The sequence below is a fragment of the Enhydra lutris genome, unplaced genomic scaffold (genome assembly GCF_002288905.1).
Source record: "Enhydra lutris kenyoni isolate GAN:26980312 unplaced genomic scaffold, ASM228890v2 scaffoldscaffold29, whole genome shotgun sequence".
In the NCBI taxonomy this organism is placed as follows: Eukaryota; Metazoa; Chordata; class Mammalia; order Carnivora; family Mustelidae; genus Enhydra; species Enhydra lutris.
In genome coordinates this window covers 3,389,729-3,402,540 of record NW_019154113.1, presented here as the reverse complement: position 1 = coordinate 3,402,540, position 12,812 = coordinate 3,389,729, and the positions used below count along the sequence as shown (strand labels likewise).

The following is a 12,812-nucleotide window of genomic DNA, read 5'->3' as shown; positions in this document are numbered from 1 at the left end:
GGCGTGCGGGCGCCCGGCGCGATGCCTCGGGCCGGCGGTCCCCGCGCGCCGCGCCCCGCCGCGCTGCCCCGCAGCCTGTCCCGCCTGCGCGAGTGCCCGGGCCGCTCCCGCATCGTGCTGGCGCTCGGGGCCACGCAGATGGCGCTCGGATGCCTCATCGTGGCCGTCAGCTTCGCCGCGCTGGCGCTCACCACCTCGGCCCGCGTCCGCCACTCCTGCCCCTTCTGGGCCGGCTTCTCGGTGAGTGTCTGCGGCCGGGCGGGGAGGTGCGCCGGACCCCAGGGCTACAGCCCGCCCGGGACGGCACCGCGGGCTCCAAGTTCGGGGCGCGAACGCCGGGGCCGAGCTGCTGCAGCGCGGGGTGCAGTTCAGAAAACTCCGGGCTGAATACTCCGGGGACCTTACTCACCGCTCTCAGAGCATCGCTTTCCCTTTCCTATAGCGCTGATCCCCGAGTTACTTTTCTTGGAGGAAACCGAAGCCGGGCTCCCGCCCTCCGCCGAGCCTGCAGCGGCCCGGGGGACCGCCGGCTGAGGGGTGGGCAGCGGGTGCGCGTCCGGCCGCGGGGTCTGCACTGGGCCCTTAGGGACTCTGCGCGCTGGGGACCCGAGACTCGCCCTGGCCCGGCTCGGTACAGACTCAGCAGCCAGGAGGCCCTGACCGAGGCGGGGACGAGGGGCCGGATCCGGGTGCGGGGCTGCGACTCCGCGCGCGTGTCGCCTGCGCGGCGGCGGGAACTAGGGGCTGGGGCCACCGGGCGCGTCCGATCCTGCAGTGGGTCAGCCCCGGCGCGGAGACCGGCCGGCCCCCCTGCGGCCACTTCCAGACTTGGCGTCGTGGACATGGCATTTCCCGCGTGCGTCCGGAACGGTTTGTGGGCGGCGGGACTGGGCAGGAGACCCGAAACCCGCGTCCGGGGGCGAGTTTTCTGAGCTCCACACCTCAACGGTGACCGATTTTCAGGCTGTTGACCCCCAAATTAGAGAAGCCAGGGACTAACAAGCCTCCGTAGGAGAAAGCCACCGGGAGATCTCTCTTACAAGGAAGCGACTGTCCCCAAAAATTAATTGGGGGGGGGGTATTTTGTAGCCTTTTGATGAAAGTTGTGCTTTCCTTATATTGATAAAGAGTGGACATATGGAAACGGAAAAAATACATGGAGAACAGACATTTATAAAGAGAAGCACTTGTTCTGAGAAGTCTTGACATCTGTAACTACATTTGGTTTATGGTGCTGAAGTACATCTTACAGGCTTAAACTGTTAACTCAGTATGTTTTAATTCCTTCTCCAGAAATCCAAACTAAGCCCTTGTAATGAATGTTTGGTGTTTGTTCTTGAATGTTGAAATTTAGTAATTCTGTCCAGCTTTGGTTTTTCACATTGTTGTTCTTTTGTAATGGCCTCTGTTGTCCAAGCCCATCGCATGGCTTTTGAAATGAGATCTGAAACTGATTCTGTGACACCCTGATCCACACAGGTGCGGTCCTTCATCCTAATGGGGATATTAATTCCCAAAGCTTATTTCAGACCATGGGTGAGTCTGGGAGAGCTGATTAGGAACAACAGTGTGTGTGGCCACAGCTCCGGGTGTTTAAATCAGAGAGAGGACATTCGAGGCAGGAACGGGGGAGCCATGATTCAAATGGACCACTATATATAGTTTTCACACATCTGTTGCTCAGTTTTTAGCATTATTTAATATGCATTATTTTCATGTCGTCTGTTTTGTGGGCACTGATGTTTATGTCTGCTGGAACCAGCCTACAGGTGGCAGACTGGTAAATTAGCTTCACTTCCTGGCTCCTCCCTGAACCTCCCTTTCTACCATTTAGCCCTAGCTATGATTTTTGGTACTCCCCAAAGGCATTGAAAAACAGCTGCCTTTTAACAATAAACCTAAAAGGGAAGACATTACCTCCACACAGTAGAAAAACTGTGTGAAAAATATGCATTGACTCCATTTTAGTTTGAAGGGGTAAATTGCAAAACAGTAATTCACTTTTCATTTTCAGCGTTATTCCTTTCAACAAGTATAACCTATGAGTTTTAACGTCCCCCGATTCAGAGTAATTCTGCCAATATCTGGTATGTGCAGGCGTTCCTCTAGGGTCTGGGGCCAACAATGGACATAACAAATTCTGCTTATGTTTTTGAGATTTTAGGGTAACTTCTCTATTTCCTACTCTATCCCCTTATATCCACTTTCTCGTTGCCGTGTTTTCTTTCTTCAAACTTAATCTGCCACAGCACCTTTATAATTCTTTTAATACAGAATATACACCATTTTTCACATCCTGACTTTGTCCTCTGCAGAAATGGTGGTTGGTTCCTGTTATGTTGGGACACGTTTGCATGTTAGCTTGGCTGTGGGTGGTAACGTTGGCCCTTTCCCACATATATATATACCTGTCCCCTGAGACCTGGAAACTGGCCTGCAAGGATATTTTTCATTTGAGAATGGTGACTCGGGTCTCTGGCTTTATTCTGAAATCTGCCCTATGGGGTTACGGCCACATTCTAGCTTCGCTGCATCTTCTGTAATGAAATGCGAGGGCTCTAACAATCTCTAGATTTCTAGGCCTTCTCTGGGGTTTGTTCAAAGCGAAGAACCACTGTAAAAATAACTCATTTCTATTGAAGAGAAAATAATGCAAATGAAAAAGAGCTCACATTTTTTGAGCACGTACTATGTGCCAGATGTTAAACTGAGTGTTTTAAGCGGTGGGATAGCACATTTAATCTGTGGCCCTTGGTGCCCACACTCTTGTGCGGATCCCTCCACTTGAATTTGGACTGGGTTTCCTACTTGCCTTGGCCAGTAGAATCCTGAGGACCAGAGGCAGTCTCAGGCCTGGGCCTAAGCTGTAAGAAGTCTTGGTAGCTTCTGCTGGGAACATTGAGATGGAGGGGGAGTAAGTAACTTGCTGTATTAGACAGGGTTCTCCAGAGAAAGAACCAATAGCTTGCTCATTCATCCGTTCATTCATTTACTCGAGGCTAACATGGAAGCCAAGAGATCCCATGATTTTACCATCTCCAAGCTGGAGAACCAGGGAAACTGGTGATATAATTCAGTCTGAATCCAAAGGGCTAAGAACCAAGGGGCCAATTCTGTAATTCCCGGTGGGAGTCTGAAAGTCTGAGAACCAGGAGTGGTGGTGTTGGGTCCGTTATCAAAGGAACAAGACCGAGACAAAGTGAAAGTTATGCAAAGCCTTATTCTATGCCAAGCATTAGAAGTTAGACTGACCTGCCAGGGGAATGAGACTGAGACAAAGTAAAAGTTATGTAAAGCTTTATTCTATGCCAAGCATTAGAAATCAGACTGACCGGCCAGGGCCGCCTCCGAAGAGAGCGACGCCCCTTGGTCTTGCAGGCTAGTTTTATAGGGCACAACCACAGACATCTACATATGTGGCTTTGGCTGATTGGATGTCTCCTACCTGTGTGTTTTAGTAATGGTTATCCGGATCCGATACTAGTAACTGCTGAGGCGTTTATTAAACAACAAAATGGCCTTGTTTTAGGTATGTGTTTTAGCAATGGTTACCCGGAACTGGTATCAGTAACTGCTGAGGCATTTATTAAACAACAAAATGGCTACCTAGGCAACATGGAGTCACTATGGCTAAGTAGGCCCAGGCAGGCCCTAGGGGTTTAACAGGTTTTAACGTTAAATTGGCCCTATCAGTGGTATCTCAAGGCAGGAGAAGACAGACGTCCCAGCTTAGTTGGAGGGTGCAGATTCACCCTTCCTCTGCCTTTTTGTTCTATCCAGGCCCTCAAAGGACTGGATCATGCCTGTTCTCTTTGGTGAGGGCAGTCTTCTTTATTCAGTTTACTGATGCAAATGCTAATCTCCTCCAGAGGTACCGTCCCAGACACACCCAGAAGTTATGTTTTACCAGCTCTCTGGGCATCCTCTAGCCCAGTCAAGTGGACACATGAAATTAACCATCACACCTGCTCAAGGTTGCCCAGCTAAACGGCCACGGTCAGGTTTGTACTTGGTTGCTCTGACCCTAGAGGCCATACTTCTAGCCCTTAGACTTAAACTGTCCCCCTTAGGCAGAGGCAAAAAGGATAGAATAAGGCACCATAGTCAAGAATCAAATGTAAATCTCCTCAAGGAGGTCATACCCCTGTTTTTTAGGAAAAACACAAGACGCACATGCAGAGGTGAACATTCAAGAAAAACGTGGAGAACCGTTGCCTTTGGGAAGGATATGTAAAGTTCAGGGAGCACCTTGGCCAAGTTGGAGATAGGCAGGGAGCGGAAGTGGTGGGAGGGGGTGGGGGGGGCAACAGGTCTGGCCAGAGGGAGCAGTTGCTATTTTAGCATCCAAAGACCACCTTCAAATGGTGTTGCTGCCTGGGTCCTTGCCTCCCAGCTAGGAGCTGGGAGCTGGATTGGTCTCCCTCGTGGATGAATGCCTGGTGCATTTTGAGAGATGACCATCTGTATGAACAGTTTAGGAGCCTCATGGAGCTAGGTCTTGAATAGTTGTCCTTTAGCAGAGCAGCTTTCTTATGTTTCTTTGAAAATTTTATAAGGCCCAGGACATCAGAGGCAAATTCACATTGTGAATTATGCACATGACCAGTGACATACATTGATGAAGACATAGTCATTGGGAGCTGACTGTGTGACTGCGTATTGTATGTGTGTGTATGTGTATTTTTTTTTTCTGTGAAACCAACACTGTTGGATTTTTTTCATACTTCAAAAGTAATATACTCTTGTTGCAATTACTGAAACATAGAAGTGTAACAAAGAAAACATGATAACAATGCCTCCATCTATCCCAATTCTGGACCCACTGTGCCAGTGTTGGGTAATGGGATCCTTCCATGCTTCCTATAGAATCACAAAAGCATTAGAATTAATGTATATGTGTGGCATATGTTTCTTTGCTTTTAAAAAAATTTACAAAAAGATTACACCACAGACCATACTGCATGACTTTTTAAGTTTCATATATAATAAATATTCCCAGCCATAACCCATTATTATTATTATCCCCATTATTTGTAATGACTGTGTTAAAGTCCACAGTATGAATTATTACAATTTATTCAGTTATTCTCCTGTTGGGAATATTCTGATTGTATCCATTCTTTGTCTCTACAAACATTGCTGCTTATCTAACCTGAGATGCTAGTACTTGTGGGTTTTTTTTTGTTTTGTTTTGTTTAGTTTTTTGAGCATAAATTCCCCAAGGTGAAATTGCTGGTCAGAGGGTATTCAAATTTAGAATTTTGTTGGGTATTGCTAGATTGATTTCCTCAGAAGATTGTAGTCATTCCTCCCCACAGAAGCATTTCATAAGTGTGCTCTTTTGCAACCTTCTTACTAGCATAGGATGTTAGCAGTTCTTAACATTTTTATCCACTGGATAGGAGAAAAAAAAGATATTTCCTTGTTTTCCTTTGATCTGCATTTCCATGGTTACTTTATTAAACGTTGAAAGTATTTTCTTGCAACATCCTCGCTTCTCATTTGGCTTAAATTTTGGCGTTTTGGCCATATAAAAGATTTAAGGACTTTTTATGTAGTCAAGTCTGTTCTTTTTCTCTTTTACAGTTTCTGGGTCCTTTTTTTCTGAGTTTAAGAGGGTCATCATTAAAGAGGTCACACAAATATTTTTTTTAAACTTCCTTCTAATGTTCTCATTTTATTTTTTCCATTCAAATTTTATTTTATCCAGAATCGGTTTTGTATTTCGTAGGGAAAAAGGGCCTAACTTGATTTGCCTTCAGACAAATTTCCCGTGTGGTTCAGTTTTGGGGCTCTCTTCAGTTTTACTCCTTTAATTGTCTATCATAGAGGCAATACCGCATTATTTTGGTGCTAGTACTTCATGGTGGGTTTTGCTCTCTAGTAAAGCACGCCCCTCCAAACTTTGCTTTTTCAAAAAGGCCTTGGCCGTTCTTCCATATGAACTTTAAATAGTCTGTGTCTAGTTGTTCTTTACCTTGGGATGTCTTTATTTCACATCTGTTTCTGAAGAGCATTTTCACTAGATACAGAATTCTGGGTTGACAATTCTTTCCTTTCAGCCTTGAAAAATATTCCAATTCCAGCCATCCTCCATGTTTTCTGATGGAAATTCACGGTGTTTTAGATTGTTGTTGCCAGAGAAGGTGATGGATATTTTCTCCTATTATCTCCATTCTACCATTATACTCGTCCGGTGAATTTGTATTCTATTTATTATCTTCTCACTTAAAAAAAAAAATCCCATTTGGTTCTTCTTCAAACCTCCTATTTTTTCCTCTTAGTTTTTGGTTATAGTTTTTCACTCATATCCCAAAGTAGTGACCCTTACTTCCTGGAACATTTTTATTATCATTGCTTTGAAGTCTTTTTGTTTGAGAATTCCAAAATCTGTCATCTTTTTCCCATGGAAATTGACATTTTCCTGAATCTTGGCATGCTGAGTAGTTTGGGATTGTGTCCTAGACATATTGACTGCTGTGTTGTGAGTCCCTGGGTGTTGTTTGAATCACAAGGAGAATGTTGATGTTTTTGTTTTCACAACTTGTGACCAGCTTACTGTGGGTGGTGGTTCTGAGATCAGTTCAGTTTTCAAAGTGTCTGCTGTCCTGTTCACATCTGTCCTGCACGTGGGCCACCCAGTGGCCAATCTAGTTCTTGGATGGTGATCTACCCTGTAGGTCTGTTCCCAAAATTTGTGTTTACTGTTTAGGGTGGGTAGTACATACACCTGCACAACTTGGGGATGAGCTATGACTTCATAAATACATGTTAGGGATCTCTTTCCCTGGCTCCTCCATCTTTGTGACCTGGATGTTTTCTATTTCCCTGGGGCTTCCCTTATCCAGTCCTCCGAGAGGGCTAGAGCTTTACCTTGCTTTGCTGCATCCTTCCTGTGTCTGCATTTGGGTAGGGGCCAGGCAGGAGGAGGACAGATAGGGGATCAGCAACAAGGCTTAGTGCTGCCATCTTGGGATCAAGCTCTTGCAATCAGAAAGGAAGATTCTCCTATGCTTTGCCTGCTCCTGTTGCTGCTATGGTATTGCTTGGAGGGCTGGGGTGTGGGAGAAAGAAGAGAATGAAATCCAAACGAGAGAACAATGGGGATTGCCTTACTGTCTTTTGGCATTGGGAAGCCCATTTCCAAATCCTTGAGCCAGAACTAGAGGGCTTCTGGGCTCTTTCTGTCTGCATGAATGCTCAATTTTGGGTTTCAAGCTGTGTTGAGTTTTGGCTGGGGGACACTGTGGAGGGAAAAATGATAAACTACTGCCAATTTGGTGGTACTTTGAATTATATTGTTCTTCCTCAGTCTGGCCGCTATTTTACTTTCCAGTTTTCAAGCTGTTTATTCTATGCATTTGGTTAGGTCTTCTAGCTGCAATTGGTGGGAGACACAGGGTAATGTAGGCTTGCTTACTCTACCTGGAACTGGACCTCAACGTTTTTAATATGCTCACGATGTGAGTCATACATCCTATATTCAGATAATTGTCCTTTAAATACAAAGCCCACAGACACACGGTTTTGAATTTGCAAGAACTCTGGGAATATTGTACCTATGAGGAGTTTACTAGAGAATAAGCTTCAGAAAACTGTAAAATGATTGGTGACGATTTTCACAAATTCTGGGGGTGAGCATTGACCGTTTTAACTATAAAGCTAAAACATGACAGTAGGGGGGCAAATTAATACATAAGCATTATGTGCTCTGATTATATAGAATTATACAGCTAAAAAAATAAATGGCAGGAGATGAGGGGAGAGGAAGGGGAGAACAGAATATGCTCCTCATCGCATCAGTTGAATTAGCCAGACGTAAGAACTATCTCTTGAAGCTGACAAAGCAGGGAGAAGAAGGTTAAGTTTATTTAAGTTTAATTAAGACTATAAAGATTAATATCAGATGAATACTAGGGACTCAGATTGGTGGTTCTAGAAGAGCGAGGGAGGGAGGAAGAAGCGTTTGCAAGCTACTTGCATTATTGCTCATAGTAGGGAGGTGATAATATCCAAAAGCAGAGGTTACCAAGGGGGTTATACAAGGTACCATAGAAAAGTAGTAACTAGAGATCGGGGCTCTCTCAGACCCTTCCTGCATACCTGAAGAAACACAGGGGTAGAGAACAAGCAAGCAGAGTCTGCAGCCCACATACCAAAAGACTTCGTGTGTGCGTGTAGGTGTTTTAAATGGAAGGTTAAAATATCTGACAAAGCTGATGCTGCATATATAGACTGTATTAATATATGTAAATGTGCTTAATTAACCTAGTTTAAAAAACTTTTTCAGGTTGGCTAACAAAGCAAGATCCAGAGATAGACCTAAAAATAAAAAAAAGCTAAAAGGCTAAAAATAAAAGAAAAGGTATACCAGGCAACTTCAAATAAAGGGAAAGCGGGTGGACAGACATGGTGAAATTCATATATTGTTCATGATACAATATAATGCCATCTTCATGTTTTGCTTCTCCTGATTAACATTTTAACAGTCTTGATGCTCCTCTACAAGAAACTGTTTCTTTCTCTTATTCAGAAATTTTCGTACTTACTTTATTTTTTATTATATTTTTAAAAAAGATCTTATTTATTTATTTGACAGACAGAGATCACAAGCAGGCAGAGAGGCAGGCAGAGAGAGAGGGGAAGCAGGATCCCTGCTGAGCAGAGAGCCGGATGCAGGGCTCCATCCCAGGACCCTGAGATCAGGACCTGAGCCTAAGGTTTAACCCACTGAGCCACCCAGGAACCCTGTACTAACTGTATTTTTAAGTAACTTTGGGCTTTCCATATCTATATGCATATCATCTATAAGTAATTTTGTTTCTTCATATTCAGTATTCTTCACATTTCAATATTTGTTTTCTACTGTTTATTTCTTATACTTATTGCATTGATTGAAACCTTAATAATGTCAAAGGAGAGTGTGAAAGGAAACATTCATGTCTTGTTTTTGATTTTAAGGGGAATGGCTTTAATTTTGTTATTTTGAATCGATGTTTGCTCTTATTTCTTGGTAGATAGTTAATTTTGATTACTTAAATTATGCTACAATATCAAGCCTATAGAGAAGTTACAAGAAAAGTCCAAGGAATCCCACACCCTTAACCGGGGTATGTTAATAATTCCCCAATTATTATTATTATTATTTTTTTTTTGACAGAGATCACAAGTAGGCAGAGAGAGAGGGAGAAGCAGGCTCCCTGCTGAGCAGAGAGCCCGATGTGGGGCTTGATCCCAGGATCCTGGGATCATGACCTGAGCAAAGGCAGAGGCTTTAACCCACTGAGCCACCCAGGTACCCTGTAATTCACCAATTATTAACTTTTTTTTTTTCAATTATTAACTTTTATTTTGCCTTATTAGCTTTATCATTTCAGACCCCCTCCCCAAACTTCTGATTGACCGATTCCATGAGTAATGCATCCATCTACGTATTTCTGAATCCCTTGCAAGTACATTGTACAAACCTCAGATCCCTTTGCCCCTAAATACTTCAGTGCGTATTTCCTTGTAAGGGCATGGCATAAACATGGAACAATAATAAAAGTCTGGAAATTAACATGGACACAACTTGTTATCTATGGTCCACATTCAAATTTTGTCAATTGTCCCCAAAATGTTCCTTATAAATATTTCTCCCTGCCTACTGTCCAGTCTAGTGTTCAAGTTAGGAATTCAAAAGTCATACTTAGGTGGTTAACTTCTGTTTAGATTTCTTTTAAAGGATGACTGCTGAATTTTTCCAATGTTTTCAGTCGTATGTTTATATCATCCCTTGGTTTTTCTCCTTAAGTAATTGCTATACTGAAGTATGCTGATAGATTTCCTAACACTGAAATATCCTTGGATTTCTGGAATAAAATTTATCACTTATTTTTTTAATATAGTGTTGGAATCCATGTGCTAATGTATTAAGATGTTTGCTTCTATAATCATACATAAAGTTGGTCTGGACTTTGTTCACACATTAGCTTACACTATATTTAGTTTTGTTAAGTTGTGCTGGCTTTGTAATATAAATTGGTGAGCTTTCCTTATTTTTCTGTGGATTAACATGGGAACGATCTGTTCTTTAAAAGTTAACTCATCTGTAAAGTCTATAATTGACCATTTTAAGTGATAGATTCTCAATAACTATAATTGTCTTACATCTTGGTCTATTTAAGTTGTCTTCATCAAATTTTGACTTTTGGTTTTATTTCTTTTTTTCTACTTAAAAATTGTCACTGGATGTCTATTATAATCATTTCTAGTTCATTAATTTCCACTTTTTTTAAAAGATTTTTTTTTAAAGATTTTATTTATTTATTTGACAGAGAGAGATCACAAGTAGACAGAGAGGCAGGCAGAGAGAGAAAGGGAGAAGCAGGCTCCCTGTCGAGCAGAGAGCCCGATGCGGGGCTCGATCCCAGGACCCTGAGATCATGACCTGAGCCGAAGGCAGAGGCTTAACCCACTGAGCCACCCAGGCGCCCCTAATTTCCACTTTTTATCTTTATACATGCCTCCCTTGTTTTGTTTTATTTTCCTAGTTTGGTAGATTTGGGATATGTTACTGATACGTCAGTTATTCATATTTGACATATTCATTTTTAATAATAAAAACAATTACAGTTAAATTTTTATTGAGTATAGGTATATTTGTAGCACATGGATTTCAATACAGAGTTCTCCCACTTACATTAATTTTTAGTTGTTTATAATTTTAATTTTGATTTTTTTCTTTGATCCTGGTGTTCTGTAAAATAATCTTTCTTAATCAGCAGATAGCTTTTTTTAAAAAAAAAAGATTTTATTTATTTATTTGAGAAAGTGAGAGAGAGAGAGAGCACGAGAGAGGGGAAGGTCAGAGGGAGAAACAGACTCCCCGCTGAATGGGGAGCCCAATGCGACTGGATCCTGGGACTCCAGGATCATGACCTGGACCATATGCAGACGCTTATCCAATGGATCCACCTAGGTGACCTGCACATAGTCTTTTTGGAGAGGTGGAGGTTGGATGTCATTGTTACTGTTTTCTTGTTTTACTTAATGATAGTCAATGTGGCTTACAAAGTTTCTTTTTTTTTTTAAATTTAGCAGTTTTGAAAATCAGTACATTGTTAATTTTTTCAAAGTTTAATCTTTTGGTCATTGTTTGATATGTTGCATTGTTTCACAGGTATGTTAAAGTCATCCCCTCTGTTTTATGGTTTACATTCTTGTATTTCTATGACTTTGCTCTATGTTTTTTACCTTGATGTTTTGTGTGTGTATTTATGACTACACCTTATTTATTGATGATATCTTTTGTCGGTATTGGATTCCATACTAGTTGATATTAATATCACCATGCCTGCCCCTTTTTTTTTTATAAAGCCAACAACCTTAGAGACTTTCATTGTCCTTGTAATTTTTATAGTCAACACCTTTTCTTGATTGAGTTACGTACTTGTCAGTTTCTTTGGTTATCATTGCTTCTTATATTCTGTTACTTCCTTGGGGTTTAAATTTCTTCTCTAGTCAAAGGTGTCTTTAGTAATTCTTTCAGTGAAGGTTTATGAATGCCTATTTGTCTGAAAAATTCTGTTTCACTCTATCTTTTGAAAGATTGTTGGTGGGCGGTGTAGTATTCTAAGTTGATGGTTGTTTTTCCTCAGTATTTTGAGGATGTCTTCTGGCCTCTGGTTTTGTAGAAATTTTGCCCTGAATCTGCTTGTAAGAAATCTGCCTTTTCCAGGGTTGCTTTCGAGGATATCTTTTTGATTTGATGGTCTGTACTTTCAACGAATGTGGATTTATGGCATGAATACCGTTCTAGAGGTAGGCTATTTGAGTCAGAAGACTGATCATGTCTTCCCATATGCATCTTGGATTCCTTCTATCCTGGCTTTCCCTTTTCCTCTTGTTCATATTGTCTAACTCTGTCTTTGTGTGCCAGTCTGAATAACTTCCTTATGTTTCTTCCATTTCACAGGCTCTGTTTTTAGCTATTTCTTATCAGTTATTAAACCTGTCCTTTGAGATTCTCAAGGACTATATTTTTTATTTCTAAAGGTTTTATTTTGGTCTTTTCTAAATCTGCCTTTTCTCCTTCTGTCATAGTACTTGGTTCTTTTCTTAAGGTCTTGATTCTTGTATGTCTTTAGTAAATTTAAGCAAAAAATGATTTTATATACCTTCACATTTGGTGTTTCCCTCAGTAGAAGTTTTGTGGACTACTCTGGTAGTCCTATAGAGAGGCTTTGGAAAACCTTTTCTTTTTCTTTCTTTTGTAGAACTTTGTTAGGTGCCAGATATCACCACCTGGGACCAACTTTTCTGTTAATTTATTTGCTTGAGAGTTCCTACATCATGCGCATGCCAGAAATTTATTGAATGTTCATTCTTTGAGGGTGGTAGCCTTATGCTTTGGTTTCAGTTCCGGCTTTCCCTACCTCTTGTTGACCAGAGATCCTGACTTTCCTTCCAGCTTGGACATTAGCTAAGCCCCGGCCATCACAGCTGCCGCTCTGCACCCTTTACCTCCGTTACACTCAACATGAAACATTTTGCCTCATGTTAGTAGAATCATGTAATATATATATATTTCATTTGGCTTATTCTACTCAGCATAATTTCCACAAGGTTCCTACATGTCTTGGCATGTGACAGAATTTCCTTTCTTTTTAAGGCTGAATAATATTCTGCTGTATATATGTACCACATTCTGCTTAGCCATTCACCCTTCAGTGGACCCTTTGCCTGCTTCTACCTCTTGGCTCCCGTGAATAATGCTATGTATGTGGCTGTATAAATATCTGTCCTCAAGTTGATTTTTGTTCCATTCTTCA

The 12,812-nt window shown here is 41.8% G+C and overlaps 1 protein-coding gene across 1 annotated transcript in view; it reads left to right on the top strand.

The window, feature by feature from the left end:
* Positions 1–21: 21 nt before the first annotated feature.
* Positions 22–12,812, top strand: part of LOC111152595 (family with sequence similarity 189 member A1) — a 519,244-nt gene continuing 506,453 nt past the window's right edge. The window contains exon 1 of the mRNA XM_022511106.1: positions 22–240. Within this exon, the coding sequence (XP_022366814.1) occupies positions 22–240 (219 nt within the window). The remainder of the gene's footprint in view (positions 241–12,812) is intronic.